The 14,581-nt window shown below is 33.6% G+C and overlaps 1 protein-coding gene across 8 annotated transcripts in view; it reads left to right on the top strand.

Annotated features, from left to right (window-relative positions):
- Positions 1–14,581, top strand: part of LOC143256667 (recQ-like DNA helicase BLM) — a 103,905-nt gene that overhangs the window by 88,366 nt on the left and 958 nt on the right. For all 8 annotated transcript variants that reach the window (XM_076514224.1, XM_076514213.1, XM_076514203.1 and 5 more), the window contains 4 exons: positions 8,221–8,344; positions 10,705–10,922; positions 12,912–13,230; positions 14,243–14,483. In XM_076514224.1, the coding sequence (XP_076370339.1) occupies positions 8,221–8,344; positions 10,705–10,922; positions 12,912–13,230; positions 14,243–14,483 (902 nt within the window). The remainder of the gene's footprint in view (positions 1–8,220; positions 8,345–10,704; positions 10,923–12,911; positions 13,231–14,242; positions 14,484–14,581) is intronic.

Raw genomic sequence — 14,581 nt, 5'->3', positions numbered from 1 at the left:
CCACTTTCACTGCTCTCACAGAACTTGATCCTGCCATCGTAAATCAGCCATCAATAGACGACTGTGTAGCAGCCGTAACTGACTGTATTACACATGCAGCTGCTCAGTGTATTCCTAAACCCTCAACACGTTTTCGACGATATCCTCGTCCGTGGTGGAATCCTGCTTGCCACTTAGCACGGAAGGCTCAAAAGCGGGCCTGGGATACTTTTCGTAGATATCCCACACTTTCAAACCGGGTTGCTTTCCAATGGGCCTGTGCACATGCTAGGTGGGTAAGACGTCAAAGCCAGAAGGAATCTTGGATTAAGTTCACAACCAGCATATCTTCTACCACCAGTGCCAAGATCATATGGGACAGGATTCGAAAGGTTAATGGGCACTACAATTCTGTCCCCCTCTCGATCTTACTCTCTGATGATCAGGAGGTGACTGATGTTCGGAACATCGCTAACACTCTAGGTGAAAGCTTTTGCCGGGTATCTAGCACTTCTGCTTGTTCCTCCACCTTCCTGGCCATCAAGACTCTGGCAGAGCGATCACCTCTTTCCTTTCGAACTGACTGTTTCTTTGACTATAATTGTCCCTTTACCCTGGTGGAACTAAAAATGGCCCTTCATCGGTCTGCCACTACGTCTGTTGGACCTGATGATATTCATTATGACATGCTGCACCATCTATCTCCTGCTTCTCTTGATGTCCTTCTGATTGTTTCAACTGGATCTGGCAGGAGAATGTTTTTCCTGATGCCTGACGCCAGGCTATTATTTTACCTTTCTCTAAGCCAGGGAGAGATCCCAAGATTCCTTCAAACTACCGTCCAATTGCTTTGACGAGCTGTCTCTGTAAGACATTAGAAAGGATGGTTAATGCTCATCTTGTTTGGTTCCTTGAATCAAACAACCTCCTCTCGCCCACGCAGTGTGGGTTCCGTCGACAGCACTCCACCACAGACCACCTAATTCGTCTTGAAACATCTATCAGAGAAGCCTTTCTCAACCGCCAACATCTTGTATCAATATTCTTTGACATAGAGAAGGCTTACGACACAACACGGAGGTATGGCGTTTTGAGAGACCTCCATACATATGGGTTATGTGGCCATCTACCCATGTTTATTAAAAAATTTTAATAAACATTAAAAATTGTACAGGAACTTGGAGAACCTCAAGGCTGTGTATTGAGTGTTAAACTCTTCAGTATAAAGATAAATGCCATCACTGAACAACTCCCTCTCACTGTTGCGAATGGGCTGTATGTCGACGAATTTCACATCTCATGTCAGTCGTCAAACATGAGATATATTAAGCGGCAACTACAAACCGCCCTCAATTGTGTACGGGAAGTGGACTCTGGCGAACGGCTTTAATTTCTCTCTCTCCAAAACTGTATGCATGCACTTTTGCCGTCAACGGGGTATTCACCCTGATCCTGAACTTCATATTGGTGAAGTTTTGCTGCCAGTGGTCCCGGAGACCAAGTTCTTGGGGCTTATCTTTGATCGTAAACTGACCTTTATACCACACTTAAAGCAGCTTCGGGTCAAATGCACAAGAGCACTGAACATCCTCCGTGTACTCTCTTCTACCAGTTTGGGGGCAGATCACTTTTCAATGTTAAAGGTATATCGTGCTCTTATTAGATCGAAACTCGATTATGGATCAATGGTCTATGGCTCTGCCAGACCCTCAGCCTTAAAGATGCTGGACCCCATTCATCACCAAGGACTTCGACTCTGCACTTGGGCTTTCCGTATCTCTCCAGTTCAAAGTATATACGTTGAATCTCATGAACCTTCTCTACACCTTCGCCGCTTTGCAACTATCTTTACAATATACTTCGAAACTTCTTTCCTTACCAAAGCATCCCACCTGGAAATGTGTTTTCCTTCCTCGGTGGGCAGTACTTTTTCAGAACAGACGATCTGTCATTGCTCCGTTTGGCCTTCGCCTCCGGGCGCAATTGGATGAATTGGGTCTGTCCTTGGATAACATTGCAGATTCCACAGGTTGGCCCATCCTACCATGGCTTATTACAGCCCCCAAATGTGACCTTTCTTTCAGTCACCTAAAAAAGGCAGATACTCCAGATTGGAAGTATCGTCTTTTATACAATGAATATCTTTCAAACAATCATTCAGTTCCCATTTATACAGATGGTTCCAAATCAGGTAATTCAGTGGGCTCTGCTATGGTTTGCTATGGGTCAGTAGTTGCGCGCAGAATCCCTTCTACAGCTTCTGTGTTCACTGCTGAACTGTATGGCATATCTCTTGCCCTGGATCATATTGCAGCTGAGCAGTACTCCAACTGCACTATTTATACTGATTCGCTTAGTTCTATACTTGCCTTAGAATCGCTACACGTTAGCTCACATCCTATTCTCGCTGATATTCGAAACCGACTGGCCCATTTCTCATTAGCAGCTACTTCAATCCATTTTTTATGGATACCAGGCCATGTTGGTATTCGCGGAAACAAGCTTGCGGACATGGCAGCTCAATATGTCTGCTTGAGCACCATCACTCCTATGCCTATTCCGTACATGGACTAAGGTGTTGTCTTCAAGGCTCGGCTCCGTGCCAACTGGCAGTCCACTTGGAGTCAGCAACGTGACAACAAACTTTTTCAAATCAAACCCAAAATTGGACTTTGGCCATCTAGCTTCCGTAAAGTTCGGAAGGAGGAAGTTGTTCTCACTAGGCTACGCATTGGTCACAGTTTTTTAACTCATCATTTTCTTTTATCTGGAACTGATGCACCAATGTGTAGTTTGTGTAACACTCAAATCACTATCAGCCACGTTTTACTTTCTTGCCATCGTTACAATTCTCAACGACGGCAATATTTTAAACATATTTTTTCCCAGGGTCAGTCTGTAACATTGGACAGAGTTATTGGTGATGGTGACTCTGTCCACCTTGATAATGTTTTTAATTTTTTAATGGTCATTAATTTTTTTAATCTCATTTAAGTGTTGCATATTTATTCATTACACCTTTTTAATTGTGGTTCCTTTTTTACAGTTTTAATCTCTCTTCTTCAATTTGACATTGGACAATGGCCAAAACATTAAATAACTCGACACCAGGACTGGTAAGGTTAACTTCAGGTGACTAACGCTACTGTTTGAACTACTCGTTAGTCGTCCTGGCGAGTTGTTATTATACTTTTGCTGCATATCATTTCACACTTTTACTACTTAACTTTTTAGTACTGGCCATATTGACTCATAACCTGGAACCAGGACTGGAAAGACCAACTTCAGGTGACTGACAGTGGTTTTTATACTTACCTGTTAGTCTTCCTGGCGGGTTATGATCATTACCATTCTGCTACAGGTAGTTCTGTACAACTTTGTTGACTGGATGTCAACATTGGTTTTTACGCCATTTTCTGTTTTAATTGCCGTTTTGCTTTTATCTTCAATTACTTTTACAAATTTTACTCCATTTACTTGACTTTTATCTTTTTACTGGACATTTGGCTACTCATTATTACGATTTTGGGGAGTGTCTTTTAAAACTTTTATTCTTTTACATTTTGATAATAGCTGCTATGACACATGACCCGGAACCAGGACTGGAAAGGCCAACTTCAGGTGATTGACGGTGGTTCTTGAACTTACCTGTTAGTCTTCCTGGCGGATTATGATCATTACCATTTTGCTAGAGTAAATATTTTACAACTTTAAAGACTGGATGTCACCATTGGTTTTTACACCATTTTCTGTTTTAATTGCTGTTTTGTTTTTACCTTCATTTACTTTTAAAATTTTACTCCATTTACTTGACTTTATCTTTTTACTGGACATTTGGCTACTCATTGTTACAATTTTGCTGTGTATCTTTTAAAACTTCTATTCTTTTACATTTTGATACTGGTTGCTATGACACATAACCTGGAACCAGGACTGGAAAGACCAACTTCAGGTGACTGATGGTGGTTCTTGAACTTACCTGTTAGTCTTCCTGGCGGGTTATGATCATTACCTTTTTGCTAGAGTAAATACCTTACAACTTCTTATACTCTGCCTTCTATCTTAACATTGTAGACTAGGTGTCAACATTGGTTTTATACTTTTTTGTTTTATCTTCATTTCCATTTATGTCTATTACTACATTTATTTATTTTTTTTATTTATTTATTTTTTACATTTTTACCAAATGTCTGGTGCAGATAGCCTCGCTGCTTTGTGCCATAAAACACTAAATCAATCAATCAATCAATCTTCACATCATTGGTGATGCATCATTTTGCATGAATTATCATTGCTATCAAGGTAATTTATACTATATTGGCTAAAATTTGTTAAAAACATATACTAATGAGTGTAAGAGTGAATAAACCATGATAACACTGCTGCTAAACAAAACCCATACAGTCATTTTTAGGTCCTGAATTGACATTTCAATAAATGTTTATGGATTAATCTTATGCTGATAATGTGACTGGATGTTCACTTGGCCTTAGAGGAGAAAATGGGCTTCATCAGTCTAAAAAATGCTATCAAGTCAGTTGTTGCAGAAGTAGTTCCTGTAGTCTTTTGAACTCGCATGGAAACAGCTTTAAAGTCTTGCACATCACTTTCCACGAAGTTGTCTTTGGTCAACTTAATGGATGCTACATTCTTGTTGATTGCTTTGTGTAATGACTCTTTTTTAAATTATGCAGCAGTTCCTGTGTCCTTTAAAGTCTTGCACATCACTTTCCACGAAGTTGTCTTTGGTCAACTTAATGGATGCTGCATTCTTGTTGATTGCTTTGTGTAATGACTCTTTTTTAAATTATGCAGCAGTTCCTGTGTCCTTAAATTTATGGATGAGATCAAGCAAAACCTTTGGACTATTTTGTAACAAAAGACAAGTAAAGCCACATCGAAATTACATTCACTGAAATAGAAAAAAAACTTATAATATGTGACCTCGGAGAGAAACCATTCTTAGGAATCTTTGTAAGCAAACTGACATGTGAAAACTCTGAAAGCTAACATACACAGGACATGTCCTTAAGAGATGTCCTTAAATTATAATTAATGGAATGCAAGAAGTAACTTTATGGTTACACTTTATTATATAGTTCCAGATGTAACTTTAATAAAATTTTATTGAAAATGACCAAGATCTGAATTTAATGTTGGAAACCTTGGAGTCTACTGGACTCATTGTTTACATTAAAACATACAATAGGATAGTTACATAAGAAGAAATCAAGTAATCATCTGTGTCTCTTGTTTGTTCGTTCTTTCCATCCACTTTACTACAAATCCTAGTTAGAGTTAGCAACAATACCTTGTTAGTTACAATGTTACATGTTTTAGTCATGTTTTTAATGGTACAACCATCAGTATGTGTGATAATATGCAGAACTTTAAATCTGTTATAATGATCATGAAATTGTTGCTAAATCAACATATACATAAGCAACAGGAATGAATGGTTTAATGTTTCCATTTTGCAAAAATATAGCTTTCAGACTAAGTCTAGATGTGTCAATAAAAAGTCTTCATTCTTAAAAGGCCCAGCATGGCCAGGTGGTTAAGCCACTCGACTCATAATTCAATGGTTGTGGGTTTGATTCCCTATTACATCAAACATGCTCACCCTTTCAGCCATGGGAACATTATAATGTTTTAGTCAATCCCACTATCCATTGGTAAAAGAGTAGCCCAAGAGTTGGTGGTGGGTGGTGATGACTAGCTGCCTTCCCTACCTTACACTGCTTACACAAATTTGATCTCTATAAATGAAAGTCAAGAAATATTCGTGCTGCTTTGATAGAAACAAGTCAGGAATCAGATCATTGAGTTCTTTTTTTATGTAATCAAACAAAACAGTTTGTTTTCAGGTGTCACGGGAATATAATTACTAGATAAAGAGGATGATGATAATTTACTATCTTCTTCACAGGATAACTTCTATTTTCCAATTTGTCAATATATGCTGTACTATAAGATCATCCTTATGAGGTACAGGTTTCATTTCAGATGGATATCTAATGCACTGTTAAGTTTTTACCTGAATATTCAGAAACATTAGTCATGCAAAAATAATAGTCACTTAGATGATCTTTGGGCTTATGCCATGTCATGGAAACTGCAACTGGAATACTTACTCTCTTCTTATTCAACACACATGCAGAGCCTAATGTTACATCCAAAATAGTGATAGTAAACTACCTTTACCTTGTGTGTGGTGTTTTTCAAACTAATATACTTTCTACCAATATAGCAGAAATAGTTTGGGTGATTTTAGCACTTTCAGACTTTATTTGAATTGAAGACAGTCAGCACTTCAAATGATTTTCAAAGAAAATGTAAAAGAATTTATGATTACAGAACTAAAGTTTAAAAGATTTTAAAGAAACAACCTTTGCAGAATTTCATTATGTCATGAGTATGATGCATGGAAGAAGACTAGACTTTGTTTTCACTGTGTGCAGAGTGAGGCAATGGTAAAAGAATCATCTGACTTTTATGCTTGGTAAAGGGACTTCTCAAGTGTTTTAGCAAACTAAGCATGTGAGAGTTTTGTTATTTGCAGGCAGAGCAGATGAACAAAGGAATGATGCAAAAGTAATACTACTCAATACAGTAGTATCTAGAACAAATAGCATACATGAACAATATATTTGGAATTTTAAACTAATACAACACAGTTGGTGTCTGAAGTTATTAAAAGTGTATCCCCTTTACCCATTAAACTCTCCAAGTAAACTTAATTTTACAGCATAAATCTATTGTACTGAGTTGATTGCATGATGGTTCATGTAATTCTTATAAAATAATGAGATATTACAATAACCTAAAGTCTAGCAGTGATGAACAAATTCTGACTACATTTTTAAAATCAGTTCCTTCAAATTACCCCAAAATCACTTGAGTTTTCTCTTATAGCAAGTTTTTTGTTGCTAGTGATATTCTCCATTTCTTTTAATTTCCAGTACCTTTGAACAAAACCTTTTGTTTTTTTAAGTTTAGCAAGAAGTATAGACTCCATTATTGTTCATAGATTTATGGTAAAAAACTGAATATTATGCAAATAGTAGCATTATTTAAGTATAGATGTTTCCTGTGGACTGACTTGTATTATTCTCGACTTTATATTGATTTTGTTTTTTGGTCCTTTTCTTTAAACATTTGTACTGATAAAATTCCAATTGATTCTACTTTGTAAAACTTTCAACTTGAAAGAGACTATAAGAAATATTAGCAAAACTACCAAGCTTCACTTGGGTTATTAGGTTGATATGTTCTAGATGACCTAGTTTTTATATTTCTGGGAAATAAAAATCTCTAAAATATTTTTTACTGTTTTCCTATGCTAAACTAGGTTCAGAATACACACAAACTGACACTCGCATCTAGAATATATCAACCTACTAAGCCGAGTGAAGCCATGTACTTTCACTTGTTATTAATATAATTGCTTGCTGTTATGTGATTTTTGCTCGCTTGCCTCATGAAAAAGATACACATGTATGTGAATGTGGATAATAACTAATAATACTCAGATGCACACCCCTCAGGACCTACTTAGTATTTTGTAGTGTAAGGAACCACTTCTTTTGTGTGAGGTTTTTCACTAGCTAAAAGACCATAAACTTAATAATCCTTTTACTTAGATAAAAGTTACATATGGTAATTGCTAGAAGTTTGTATCACCTTGAGACTTTATCCACTTCAGGGAGAGAAACCATGTCAAGAGGTGACAGATATTTAAACAAATTGGTATGAGAAAATATTTTGTGTGTTATTTAGAATAATTGGTAATGTACCTAGCTTTGCTTTATGAAATATCACATTTGGATTGTTTATCTGATTTCTTGGAACTCTCACAAATATGAAATAAGTCAGTTTGGAAAATTAATGACCACACTTACTTTAAATGAGTATTTTTATTATTTTTTCACTTTTGTTAATCATTTTTTTCTCTGCATCCTGAATCTACATTTTTTGCAGATACATTAAATGTTTTTGGATATTGGCCTACTTGCGTATGACAGAATTAACATTTTGTTATACACATTAAAGTTTTATTTTGCTCTCTGTTTCTTTCAGAGTTTGATAATAAAGTATTGTTGGTTTCATGTTTTTTCCAAGTGATTTTACCTGCCCTTTATGATTTTAAATTTATTTTATTTAAAGCTAAATTTGTCATTTTTAATATAGTATATTCTCAAAGGTGACAATTTTTATTATATTTTATTAATGTGATTTTAGGAAACCTATGAAATGTGTGATGTTACTGAAGATGCCAAAGCAATTGTACAATGTATGTTAGATATAGTAGGAATTAGACGACAGAACAATTATACACTGAACTATATTGTGGACATTTTCAAAGGTAAGTCTGCTAGAAGAGGTTGTTTCACATCGTATCACGATATGTTTGGAAGATAATTTGACATGAAGTAAACGTATAAATATATATTTTAACACAAACATACATAGTTATTGTAAATTTAGTCACATTATTCTAAAACTAATAACTCAAAACTTTTCCCAAAGTACTATACTTGATAGATAAATAAGTTAAGAAATTTCAGCACAAAAAATAACTAAAAATTTGCTTAGCTGACACATTAACAGTGAGCCATACTATTCATGACCACTGTTGCTTTCATTCGTGAGAATGTATGATATACTCCAAACAACACTGCCCAATTTCCAACAGTTACACTTAGCATCGTATGCTACTGTTCAACTCTGTGAAGGTCATGATACACTATTTACTTGAAGTTTTTTAACTGCCAAGAGTTATCAAAGATGAGACCTGTGAATTACTTGATTCCAAAACGTATGTCTCAGCAATGCCTTAATAAATTTTGCTATATATATTCAAAACTACTCTTTCTTCTTCACTTGAGTTTAATAATGACAGCATAGGTTGATAGAATCATCACTTTGTTATTTCAGAATTTCTCAAAAAAATGAGGTCCATTGATGAACTAACTTATGAATCCAACCTAGACTTGTAATCTTCTTTACAAAGGCATGCTTTTCTTTCAAATGGCACAATTGTGAGTGTTAATCTATCCATAAAGAGAAATGAAGTTTCATCAAAACCTTGCTCTATTTTCCCTACTCAGATGTATTGATTCATGTTTGAACCAAAATATAGTCTAGGCTTTTGTAGGCCTTCTAGGGAAACCTTTATTTACTTTCTTTTTGCTGAAAATAGGCCACAACACTTACAAATTTAAAAGGTCAGCCAATAGTTTGAACCAAAAACACTGTTAGGAAATATTCAATATTTTAGTCAGGATATTACAATAATCATCCAATACATATCCATGGAAATATAATGATTTTCCAGTGCTTTTAATGTCAAGGAACAATTCAAACTTCATTATCAGCATTACTAGAATTGTGTGGGTAAAATCCCCATCATTGCACAGAAAGTATTGCAGTGGATTTCTTCACAGAAATTTTACTAATGATTTTGAAATTCAGGTTTATTATCAGTCCAATGATTTGTGAAACTACAATTTGCTAAATATCTTTTAAAAAAGGGACCTTTAAAAAAAAAACTATTTTTGCAGTGTCCCATGGGGAAGCCTGTTTTCTTATACAGTTTTTGGTAATATCTGAAGGAGCACAGTCTGCATAGTCATTTCATCTGTTGAATGTAGAAATCCAGTACACTTTGCAAATTAATTGATGCAGCATTACTTTTCAGAAAATATTCTCTTCCTTAATGGCATCTAGTGTTTCTCTGACATCAAAAGGTTCTCTGAAACAATCAGTCCTATTTGTTAAACATTTAGCAACTTCCAGTAAACCTCACTGTTGCATGGCCTTTGTTTTTGTAACTTTTACAGCATCAAAGTCGTATTACTGCACCAGTGTTTTTACCATCGCTGTACAAAATCATTGCTAATGTTCATAAGAAAATAATTTGTTAGAATCCATTTCTAAGTACAGAATGAATCCTGAAACATTGGATGCTGATTTGAAATAATCTCAATTTTTGTCTTTCATAGTCAATGCCTCTGGTAACACATTTTGGGCACTGAATTTCCCTTATTGTCTCATTAGTTCATCCACCAAAAATTATAGCTTTTTAACCCTTTTTTCAGGTTATAGATGCTAGAATAGATCAACTGACTTTGTAATAACCCTCTTTATGTATATTTTAATATTACTGTCTTATTTGAAACATATACTTAAGTTTTTGGTATACTAATTTTGTTTCTTTTGCTTTTGTCTTACATGTTTGTATTCTTTCATAAAAATAATTAGTTTTTTTACAAAAATAATTGCTCTTCTAAATTAATTATAAAACTGTTATAAACTGCATGTAAAACATTATATTGTATTAAAATAGATTCACTGAAATAAATATTTTGGGAATTACTACTTCTAATAAACAGAGATAAAGCCATTAGAATATGCTATTTTTTCAATAAAGCTTTGATGCAAATCTGAAATGTCCCCTGCAAGTACAGCGTCATATCTAAGGATTTACAATGCTAAAATCAGGGGTTCAATTCCCCTTGGTGGGCTCAGCAGATAGCCCAATATGGCTTTGCTATAAGAAAACACACACAAACCTGAAAAAGAGAATAGCCCAAAGACTATTTTAAAGGAAGTATTACACAACTTACATTAAAGTATCTTTGTAAATAATACAAAACGTCATTTTTATGCCCTATTGAATATTTGCAGAGGTTTACAAAAATTATTGAATTTCTTTCATTTTAGGCTCAAACAATAGTAAGATTCAAAGTGCTGGTCATACCACTCTCCCTTTACATGGCAGAGGTCAAGCTTACCAGCGTTCAGATGCAGAAAGGTTGGTCCGTAAACTGGTGATGGATGGCTTTCTTGAGGAAGACCTAGTCATAAACCATATGGACCATGCAGCAACATACATACGTCCTGGGAGGCGTCACTTGGAACTGCTGAGAGGTCAAACCCAAGTGAGTTTTTAATGCTTAAACAACTTGAAATAAAATGTATTTTATTTGTATAGCATAATTTCTCTGAAACCAAATCAAGTTCTGGAAAATACTGATATGTTAACTTCTGCTACATGTATGGTTGAATCCACTGAGTTCATGACCCAAAATTGACCTTTATAGTTTCCATATTATAACTTTTAATAAATATTGTGTATCTTCCTGAAACTGTACAAACTCTTAATAAATATTAAGTAAATTTGCAGACAAAAAATCTGAATTTTTAAAGAAATATTTTCATTAAAACATTTCTTCATGAATATATTTGAGTTAAAATGTTGAATTATCTGAGTGCAAAGTGGTTTTTATGTTAAGATTAAAAAAATACTTTCTTTCACCTGAAAATTCTGAAATTTCATTTTTCAGTTATTTTCTCGACCCTAACTTGTATGAGGTTCATCAATTTGAATGACTTTGTATCCACTAAAAAAAAATTGAAAAATGTAAATCAGCATTTTTTTTCTTTCTAGAGTGAATTGTAACATGAAACTACATCTGTTTATCATAAATAGCCTTAAACTTTTAGCAGTATACATGTGTTTATACTAACATTTTCTTTTATTGTCCTTTGAACTGCAAGTGATATTCCTGCCATAAAATTTCTAAATCATTTGGCGAATGTGCAGCTCATTTTACCCAATTGACTTACTTAATGCCCAAGTTGTTTGCAAGTGTACCCCATGAAAAAATTTTTTATTAGCTGTTTACTTAATCTAACCTAAAAAAAGTTTCAAATTTTCATATTTTAGTTACTTTTATAGCAGTAAGTACAGAATACATTATGAAAAGTATGATATAAAATACTTATCTGAGACTTCATTTTTTATACTAATGGTACTACTGCACTAAATAATTTAACTAAATAATGCACCTAAGAACACAATGTTGTCACATACAAAAAGCAGACTATTTCCCATAATTATCACAATTTTTCATGCTTTCTAATAATGTGACAAGAGCCTTTATAAATATGGCTAGTCTTAACAATATAATTTCTGAATATTTGAAACTGAACAATGTAATAGACAATGCCCTGCACAAAAACAACATAATATGATACCTCATTTGATAGATTAACGTTGTTTTCTCTTGGCTATATATATAGTATTAAACATCGGAAGGAACTATTGGCAATTTCTTAAAGAGAGGATTTAGCAAAAGGGGTCTGATGTTTCTATGTAAAGGCTTGTACAAATTTTGTTTTGCCTATGTGGTGACAACATTACAGTGAATAACTTACATTATTTCATACTTCTTAGAATGGTGGTAAATAAATTAGAGAAAGGGGGAATGTTTAGAGATAAAATGTCACAATTCTCATACTAGTGGTAATTCAGCATTTTTTTAAAAATATTTCCTAATAAAATATGAACCTAAAACTTGTATACTGTTAAAATTTGGATTATTACCTGCACTTTTATACCACATGTATTTGTATAACATGATAAAGTAGTTTAATTAAATTTGGAATGTAACTCACGAAAACATGTGACATGCATAGAAAAAGATCTCTGTAGCAAATGAGTTAACAATACTTCATAACTTAGTGAAACCCTGAAATATATTGTGATGGTCAGTGTTAACAGGCACAATTCTTCTATCAATATTACAATCACAAAATTATTTAAATATTATTACCAACAAGGGTATCCACTTGATATAAGAATACATTCTTATTAGTATAAGTAGAAATGCAATAGAAGTATGTTCAATTAGGGATATTGATTTTTGTGTTTTTTTACTGTAACTGCTCTTTTGATCAGAAGTTATTATTGTATAGTATGTGCAATATGTATATAATATATGTATGTTTATATATATTGAGAGGGTTGGAGTATCAGGCATTTCTAATGTTAACATATCATCTGTTAAATATTGTGTAATAATTGCTAAAATCTAAAATGGAGCTACAGCATGCTAAAAAATTGTATAATAATTACCTTTGTGTAGGTAAAATTCCACATGAAACGTGGTTCAAAGAGATCAGAATCAATGCAACCTGTTCCACAAAATGAGGAAGATAAAGAAATTCAGAAACTGATTGAGCATTGTTATTCAGATCTTGTACAGTTAAGCAAAGCTATTGCAGCAGAACGTTCCATCCATTACACAAATGTTATCAACTTAGAAGCTCTCAGACAGATGTCTAGGGAAATGCCCATGACAGAAGAAGAAATGCTTCAAATTCCACATATAACCAAAGTAATTTTAGAGAAATATGGTCAGCAATTTTTGGATGTTACACAAAGATTTGGTGCAGAGCGTGTTGGTAAGTATTTCCACAGGTAGTATTCAATGTTATTTGAGCTTTAAATTAAAATACTGCTAAAACATATTTTAAAATAAATGAAAAATGTTTATACTAGAAAGTTAATTAGTAATTATTTGTAACCAGTTGGGTTTAGTCTTCTGTATACTGGCTTTTATATCTTGCTTTCTTAAGCTAATTTCAACAAACAAACTTTCTAATAAACTGACTTATGGGCTAAATGTATGTATATTTTAAGTTTTAAGAGACAAACAGGACTGAATTCATTTGGGATTATTAACATCTATAATAATTTATTTTAAAATTACACTCCTAATTAAATACTTTTATATCTGTTCCTTTTAATACCTTTTCAAATAAACATTTTTTCTTGGAGAGCTGAATACATCAGAAACATAATTACTGTGTGTTGTTTCAAAAAAGAAAAAGTATTACTTGATGTAATCCAAATTAAAACCTGATAAATTTTGGTAGATTAGAAAATAATGGTGAACCAGGATGTACAATACAGTTTGTGTTGTGCATATTTTACTGCCAGAAGTTTCTCAAAATTTAAACTAAAATTTATTTTGTTCTTGTTTTATTTCAAGCTGTATTTAAGGAAGTTAGTTATTAAGACTGGTTGTCAGGTCCATAAACGTAAAATATATGTGTGCTTAAAATTGTTTAAAATACTTCTTTCACCAGTAATTAGAAAGATATGCAAGTAAATGGCAGTGGTTTTAAAAATCTAACAAGGAAGTTATTTTGTGAGGTTATTTCTACATAAAACTTTTTGGTCATTACAAAGTTAATTTATAATTTTAGGGTTTAATAAATAGGTTTTTTTTATATTTAATATAACAAACAGTTTGTTTTAAGCTCAACTACAAAACTTTACTTTTTTCTTGTTTAATAAAATGTTGTTGATAAATCTTAGTCAAATTTATCATTATACTTTCACTTAAAATTGAGTACAAATACAAATTCAAATCATTCTGTGTATGAATGTTTTAAAATATATTTTCATTAGTTTTAGATGCAGAAAAGGCTGAACAACACAGCTTGCTCTTTGATGACAAGTGGGAGGATGATTCTCTTTTTGATGCTGGTCCATCAACATCTGTTCCTGTCAAAAACAAGAGAAGAGCTAATAGTGGAAAAGGTGGTGAAAAGCCTACAAAACGAGCCCGGAAAGGGTTCTATAAAAGCAACCAAAAAGGAAGACTGAAGAAAGGTGGAAACAAACAATTCAGTAAAACCAGCAAGAGAAAGTAAGTTTAAGAACGGTACTTCTAGATTCGTTCTTTCTAACTTGTAGCCTGATAGTAATAAAAGAATAGATATGGAATGACTAACATAGGAAACCTAA

The sequence above is a fragment of the Tachypleus tridentatus genome, chromosome 1 (assembly GCF_004210375.1).
Source record: "Tachypleus tridentatus isolate NWPU-2018 chromosome 1, ASM421037v1, whole genome shotgun sequence".
Taxonomy (NCBI): domain Eukaryota; kingdom Metazoa; phylum Arthropoda; class Merostomata; order Xiphosura; family Limulidae; genus Tachypleus; species Tachypleus tridentatus.
Note: the sequence above shows the minus strand (reverse complement) of the source record. Positions and strands in the feature narration are given on the sequence as shown.